The sequence below is a fragment of the Notothenia rossii genome, assembly GCF_949606895.1.
Source record: "Notothenia rossii genome assembly, chromosome: 3".
Classification (NCBI taxonomy): domain Eukaryota; kingdom Metazoa; phylum Chordata; class Actinopteri; order Perciformes; family Nototheniidae; genus Notothenia; species Notothenia rossii.
Window position 1 is genome coordinate 44274820 of NC_136901.1, and position 7712 is coordinate 44282531.

The 7712-nt window shown below is 40.5% G+C and overlaps 1 protein-coding gene and 1 long non-coding RNA gene across 2 annotated transcripts; both read right to left on the reverse strand.

Moving 5' to 3' along the window:
- Positions 1 to 201: 201 nt before the first annotated feature.
- Positions 202 to 2586, reverse strand: LOC307033642. Its single transcript, XR_013806593.1, has 2 exons — positions 2493 to 2586; positions 202 to 1764 (listed from the first exon to the last, which is right to left on the reverse strand). It is a non-coding gene; the product is annotated as an uncharacterized lncRNA (long non-coding RNA).
- Positions 2587 to 4672: 2086 nt separating this feature from the next.
- LOC307034416 (SCAN domain-containing protein 3-like) lies at positions 4673 to 7372 on the reverse strand. The gene is made up of 2 exons (XM_079673264.1): positions 5514 to 7372; positions 4673 to 5389 (listed from the first exon to the last, which is right to left on the reverse strand). The coding sequence occupies exons 1-2, from the start codon at positions 6837 to 6839 to the stop codon at positions 4841 to 4843; spliced, it is 1875 nt and encodes a 624-aa protein (XP_079529390.1). The 5' UTR covers positions 6840 to 7372; the 3' UTR covers positions 4673 to 4840.
- Between the last annotated feature and the right edge of the window lie 340 nt (positions 7373 to 7712).

The window sequence follows — 7712 nt, forward strand, 5'->3', positions numbered from 1 at the left end:
GAGCAGGACTGTGTTTTTCATGCATACTTAATAAAACCTTTTTACGGTAGATTAATAATGGCAAATTATGTCTCGCATTATTGTGTTACCGGGAGGTCAGACTGCAGAGACAGCAGCTGCACTATTTGAATATCATTCCAACTATCATTGGTTTGTCATTTCTATAGATATGACACAACAAAACATAACAGAACACACAGAGTAAGTCATTAAGACATTTATTCTTTTTAAAATAAAGTGATTATATATATTGTTATACCATAACATGATTAGACAACATTAACTTATATATACTCATATTTGCCTCAATATGTGCGAAGCAACTGATATTATTATGTTAACACGTTACATTTAGCAGCTAAAAGTGATGAAAAAAAGCCTTTAATCAGTAATGGAGTGCCACAGGGCTCTACCTTTGGTCTTCTTCTATTTATATTGAATTTAAATTACATTTTTTTGATGTCATACAATATTATACCACATTTACTCATAATATAAGATACATCATACTACCTTAGAAATGGTTAATGCGCACACATGTCAATCATCTTTAACCGCTAAAACAAGTTAAAAAATAGTCAATTAAAGAAAAATCAATAACTGAACATAAGATAATCATTGAGTTTGGTTTTTTTCCAACTCAAAAAGCTGACCTGCACATTCAAGAGTATCCGTCTCATTACTCAGTAAGATATACAGTATGTGGTCACATCCAATGTAAGCTTTTACTTATCAACAGGCTATTCCCAAAGATTTCCAGATATTTCCTTTTAATCTTACACTTATTTCCAATGCAGATGTTAGCCGACAGTACATAGCCTTCTCTACATCTGCTCATAACCTTTAGAACTTTAAATTATAATCCAACTCTCATCCTGATTCAGTGTTTTGCTTGCAGCATTGTAGTTTTCCCGCTCCGCGTAGAAACAGCAGAGGTAAAATCAAACCGCTGGGCAGAGCGAACCAGAATGAAAACATTGAAACAACACACACAGTACTGGTGCTCAGTACTCTTGAAACACTCAATGCATAGGTTATCAGATTTCCCCCAAACTTCAACAACAGCGCTCCCATTATGGCCATGATGGTGTAGAAAGCCCTCTGCTTTGATTGGTCTACCCGCTCCCTGGTCCCGCCCCCTGGCCCTGCACGCTTGAGAACATAGAGAACAGAAATGCTGCAGAAAAAGAGGACACACAAGAGTAAAACCAAAAAGCAGACAGTCACGGATGCATGAAAATACTTGATATCTTTATACCAAAAGGGAATATATCCAAAGCTAATAAACCAAACACATCCAATGCTGATGTTTCTGATCCTGACTCCGCCCCCCTGCCTCAGTACCAGGTAGGTGAGGGGGTGAACAACAGCCAGGTAGCGCTCCACACAGGTGAGCAGGTGAAACAGAGCCTGTCCAGCAGAGGTGTAATTCAAAAGTGAATTCCCAACATCAAACGTCACCTTGTGAAAGAAATATCTGCCACTGAAGGAGAGGCCAAGCCCCAGTAGTTCATTCAACTGCATGAAGGTGGAGTGATAGGTGAAGTGGTCAGAGTGACTTGTAGCCGTGGAACTGGAGCGCTGTTTCCTCGACTTTTGGAATCCCAGGTACAGGACGAGGATGATGAGTGGGAATAGGAGGAGGGTGTATAATATGGCGGCAACAGAGAGTATGAGGGTTGTGTAGTTGAGAAGACATTCGTTTAGAACAAAGTATTCCTCAGAGTAAAAATATGTGGCAGACATGTTTGTGTAAATGGAGGCCTGGGATGAAGAAAGAGAGGAACCACCAATAACAAGGGAAGGGGGTGTTGAGGAGAGAGAGACACAATGTTACCTTCTGTTCATCTTGCAGAAACGACAACATGGTTTTCAGAGAGATTATCTGTGTTGGAGACACACTGATTGCCATACGTGATTATGTAACTGTTTTCTTCTGAGTTGCGTATGGTTTATGTTTTTTCTGTTAATATTAAAGATATCACAAAAAACTGTTACTTTGGTTCTCACTCAATGCCAATTACTTTTGTTGCCCCATGCTGGCAGGCTCGCCAATTAAACGTTGTAAGAAAGATTTACGGCTCCCTTGCAAACTTTTTTTATTTGTTACAATTCAGAGCAGACCCTGGGATCATACTGCCAATCAAACCACCCCAGCTTCCCATCAGATGAACTTAGAGGGAGGACGATATGCCACCTCAAATAAACATTTAACAATGATAATGATTTCCCAACATATTTGTTTATAAAAAAGACTGACTATGGATCTTAATGTGTGAGAACATTAAAGTGCAAACAACCAGCAGACCAGTCTTAATCAAAATAAAAAAACGAAATCCCCTTGGAAATAAAGTTAATCTCAATTCATCAGCTTTAACATCATCAACAGTCCACTCCAAACTGAATACAAACAAATGAGTTAATGCAATCTCAAAATATCTGACAGTAACTACTATATTTATATATATTATTTGTTTTTAAAGATCACCCACCTCAGCAGAGCTTCGTCTGATCGTCCTTCTTCAGCGTCTCCAAACTCTCTGACTGCCGTTCACTGCGATCTGATCCAAATATATTCAAATTCACATCTGTCATCAAGGTGTGAGGAGCACAGGTGAGAGCAGGACTGTGATGTTCATGCATACTTAATCATACTTTTTTTACGTTAGAATCAAACAGGCAAATGTATTCATTTGCAGTATCGTGTTACCGGGAGGCCAGACTGCTGGGAAAACAGCAGCGTTATTTGAATATCATTCAAATTATCATCTGTTTCTTATTTCTATAGAAATGACGCAGCAAAAACACAACAGAACACACAGAGTAAGTCATTAAGATATGTATTCATTCTTTAAAATAAAGTGATTATATAAATTGTTATACCATAACATGATTATACAACATTAACTTATAATATAAGATCCATTATATTAGAACTGGTTTGTGAAAACAAAAGTTAAATATCTTAAACATCGTAAACACTAAAATAAATGTCCAAAATGTAAAAAACAATCAGCCGCTAAAGATACAATCGGTGCTAACAATGTAGTAATCGGTAACTTATCAATCAACAACATTGATATTTAGCTTGACTTTCATCAGGAATAGTATCATATGTGTCTCAATATATGCAAAACAACTAATATTAGCATGTTAACACATTCAATTTAGCAGCTAATAGTGATGAAAAAAGCCTTTAATCAGTAATGGAGTGCCACAGGGCTCTACGTTTGGTCTTCTATTATTTACATTGAATTTAAATTATATTATTTTTCCAATTACCTTTTGCAACATGCATCTGTAGGCAGATGATACCATTTTTTATACCTGCACTCCAACTCAAAATTAAGCTTTTACTCATCTTCAATCTTTTCACAATTTGTAGATATTTATTTTTGATTATACACTATTTTAAAGGTTTAAATATGGCTTTCCTTTTTCTTTTTTCTTTTTTACTGTATTTTATGCTCACATTAAATCCTTCACTCATCTTGATTCAGTCTTTTGTTCGCAGCATTGTAGTTTTCCTGCCCAGTGTAGAAACAGCAGAAATAAAACCAGACTGCTGGGCAAACCGAACCAGAATGAAAACATTGAAACAGCACACACAGCACTGGTGCTCAGTTCTGTTGAACCACTCATTGTACTGCCGATCAAACCTCCCCCAAACCTCAGCAAGAGCACTCCCATTATGGCCATGATGGTGTAGAAAGCCCTCTGCTTTGATTGGTCAACCCGCTCCCTGGTCCCGCCCCCTTCCCCCAGCCCTGGGCGCTTGAGAACATAGAGAACAGAAATGCTGCAGAAAAAGAGGACACACAAGAGTAAAACCGAAAAGCAGAAACCCAAGGTTTCATTGAAATCACTGCTGCCTTTATACCGAACAGCCAGATATCCGATGCTAAGAAATCAAACACATCCAATGCTGATGTTTCTGATCCTGACTCCGCCCCCTGCCTCAGCCCCAGGTAGGTGACGGGGTGAACAACAGCCAGGTAGCGCTCCACACAGGTGAGCAGGTGAAACAAAGCCTGTCCAACAGAGGTGACATTCAAAAGTGAAATCCCAACAGCCATCATCACCTGGTTATTGAAATATGTGCTAAAGAAGAAGAGGGTAAGCCCCAGTAGTTCATTCAGCTGCATGAAGGTGAAGTGATAGGTGAAGTGGTCAGAGTGACTTTTAGCCATGGAACTTGAGCGTGGTTTCCTCGTCTTCTGGAATCCCAGGTACAGGACGAAGATGATGAGTGGGAGTAGGAGGAGGGTGTATAATATGGCGGCAGCAGAGAAGAGGTAGAAAGTCATTCTGAACCTTAAATATTGGTTTATAAAGTGAGAAGAGGAGTTGTTTGGGGAGTCAGGTGAGGGAGGATCGAGGGGATCATCAAAGTAAGAAGAGTTGACAGACATGTTTGTGTAAATGGAGGCCTGGGAAGAAGAAAGAGAGGAATCACCATTAAAAAGGGAAGGGGGTGTTGAGGAGAGAGAGACACAATGTTACCTTCTGTTAATCTTGCAGAAACGATAACATGGTTTTCAGAGAGATTACCTGTGTTGGAGACGCACTGATTGCCATACGTGATTATGTAACTGTTTTCTTAGTGCTGTGTTGCATATGGTTTAGGGCAGGGGTACTCAAATACAAATCTTAAAGGTCCACAAAGAAAATGTTCAATAAGACAAAGGTCCGTTTAATACGGTCATTCAAACTTTTAAACAATTGTAACAAGATTCTTAACACGAGATTGCAAAAACAGTCTCGAAGTGAATCAAACCATCCCAGGAATCAAAGTCGAAATAAGTCCAGAACTATTGTACATTGTGTCAAACACTGTTGCTTAATGAGAGAAGTGGCACCTTTGGTCTGTTGCCAAGACTTTGAACTTTGGCACAAAAGGCGTGATGGCCAGGCGGACACACTGATGCAAGTGTTCATTGGTGAGTCGGCTGCGGTACTTGTTCTTCACCATGTTCATTGTTGAGAATGCAGACTCACACCTGTAGGTTGAGCCAAACATTGTGAGAATGTGAAGTGCCATCTTATGCAGGAGAGGGAAATTAGCTGCAGTGACCATCTTTGTCCAGAAGGTGGGAGTGTCACAGTCAGCCTCTTTCAGTGCAAGGTTTTCCTGGAGGTCAATCAACTCACTTTGCAGAGAAGCAGCACTGGCCCATGGGAAGATTTGTTGTGCTTCTGCAGAGAACTCTCTGACATTTCTGACCAGAAATGGGTTTTCAATGTACAGTAGGACTTGTTTTCCTAATCTGAAGTCATCAAAGCGAGTCTTGAAGTTTTCAATCAGCTTCTCCAGGAATCCAACATGATTCTGAGGACGATTGTCTCCTTTGGTCTGTTCCAAAAGTTTGGGGAAGTGGAGCAGTCCCTCCTGTAGGAAAAAATAAATAAGAAAAATATAAGGAGCACTGCTTAAAAGGGTATGATAAAGTATCAAAAAGGTGTTCATTGGAATCCAGGAAATGTGTGTGGTAGAAAATATTAAAAAGGCTTACCTGTAGGTCACTTTTGAAAACCTCCAGTTTCCTCTGGAAAGCACGCACTGCTGACATCAGCTCACACACTGTGTTGTTCTTGCCCTGTAGCTTGAGATTTAGGTCATTGAGATGAGATGTTATATCAGCCAAAAATGCAACAGCTTCCATCTTCTCTTCATTTTGCATGAATTCCATGAACTGTTTTGCTTTTGCACTCTTTTGCTCTGACAGAAACACTTGCAGCTCTTTCCTAATGGACCAAAAACGCTCCAGGACCTTGCCTTTGCTCAGCCACCTGATGTTGTTGTGCAGGAGCAAATCATCAAAAGTTGCATTGACCTCTGTCAGGAATGTTCGCAGCAAGCGATGCTGCAGTGAAGATGATGCTCTCAAAAAGTTTATGAGTCTCATCACTGTTGCCATGATTTCAGAGTACACTTCTCCAAGACTTGCACAAAGGACAGACTGGTGGATTATGCAGTGGTATGAGATCAGGTCAGGGTGGTGATCTTTCAGGCGCTGAACCAGTCCTCTCTCTCTCCCCATCATGGCTGGAGCTCCATCAGTAGCAATTGACACCACTTTCTTTAGATCTATCCCTCTTTCATTCAGCATTCCCATTACTGCTTTATAAATGTCTTCCCCCCTTGTGTGTCCACTGAGGTTCGTCAGGCCCAACACATCTTCAACAAACTCCCCCTTTGCCTCATCATAAAATCTCACAAACACCAGCAACTGAGCATTGTCAGTGGTGTCAGTGGACTCATCCACAGCTAAGGAAATGCGCTGTGCATTTTTGATTCCATCACAAAGCTGATTAATCAAATCACCAGCCAGTATTTCCGTTCTTCTGGTTGCTGTGGAATCTGAGAGGGGGATTTGCTTAATTTTAGCTGTTATTTCCTCTTTTTGTTTGCCTTCAAACATGGTCTCCATCACTTCAGTCATGCATTCTTTAATTATTTCTGCATCAGAGAATGGCTTCTTGTGTTTAGCCAACACCCATGCCACTCTGAGTGAGGACTCAGTTGCCTTTTCTCCTTGTGACATAGATGTTACAAGGATCCTGCTTGCAGCTTGATATGAGGATTCCATCCCATTTATTTTTGTGGTTCTTACCGCTGAATTTTGAGGGAAGGTCGCCTCAAAATAATTATGTTTCGTTTCATAGTGCCGTTTCAAATTGCCACTCTTCACAAGAGCTACCGTTTCTTGGCATATTAGGCACATTGGTTTGGTGCTCGCTGGAGGGAGGATGAACGCATATTTTGCAGTCCACTCATCTTTGAATTGCCGGTTTTCACTGTCGACTTTTCTTTTATTGGTCATCTTTGAACATGCCATTTTTCTAGCTTTACTAGCTACACTAGGCTACAGCTGAAACTACTAGCTAAATGCAACTAGATGCGCTGTCAACTCTCGCTCTGACTTTATTTATTTTTTAAGCTCCCGCGCTGACTCAGACAGGTTGAAAGAGACGACACACGCATTTTCATTCCGCGAAGACCCGCCCTCCTGTGCCTCTGATTCGCAGACTGTTGGTGGGGGAAAAAAACGCTGACGGGCTGCTGAATGTGATTGGACCAAAGCGTTGACAGACACACACACACAGTGGAACAGTGTGTGTGTGTGTGTGTGTCGCCAGAGCGCTGTTTGCAGACATGGCGGATAATTTTGACTCGTTGCGTTGTGGCAGACGGATAAGGCAGGCGTTGTGGCAGGCGTTGTGTCTCGCAGATAATACAGATAATACAGATTATACAGATAATACATATGAAAAGTATAATTTGCTCAGAGTCCAGAGACAGTGGTGGTTCGGTCCGGATCCGGACCGGAGTCCGGACTTTGAGGATGCCTGGTTTAGGGTTTTTGTGTTAATATTAAAGATATCACAAAAAACTGTAACTTTGTTTCTCACTTAATGCAGATTACTTTTGTTACTCCATGCTGGCAGGCTCGCCAATTAAACGTTGCAAGAAAGATTTCCATTTTCCTCGCAAACTTTTTTAATTTGTGACAATTCAGTATGGGCTCAGAACATTCTCATAATACACACATGCACACAGAAGGATTCACACTTGTGTTTTTCAAAGCACACACAAATGTGTTCCGTTTCATATGCATGTAAATAAAATCCAAATACAGAAAAAAGTTTTACATATGTATTTTTGATCCACACATATTAGTTTTCTGTTTAAATCCCCTGAACCTGCAAAT

Excerpts from the sequence above, each read along its gene's own strand:
- LOC307034416 (XM_079673264.1), bottom strand. The coding sequence starts at position 6,839 with ATGGCATGTTCAAAGATGACCAATAAAAGAAAAGTCGACAGTGAAAAC. Across the intron at positions 5,390-5,513 it reads TTTTCAAAAGTGACCTACAG|GAGGGACTGCTCCACTTCCC; the intron begins GTAAGCCTTTTT and ends TTTTTCCTACAG.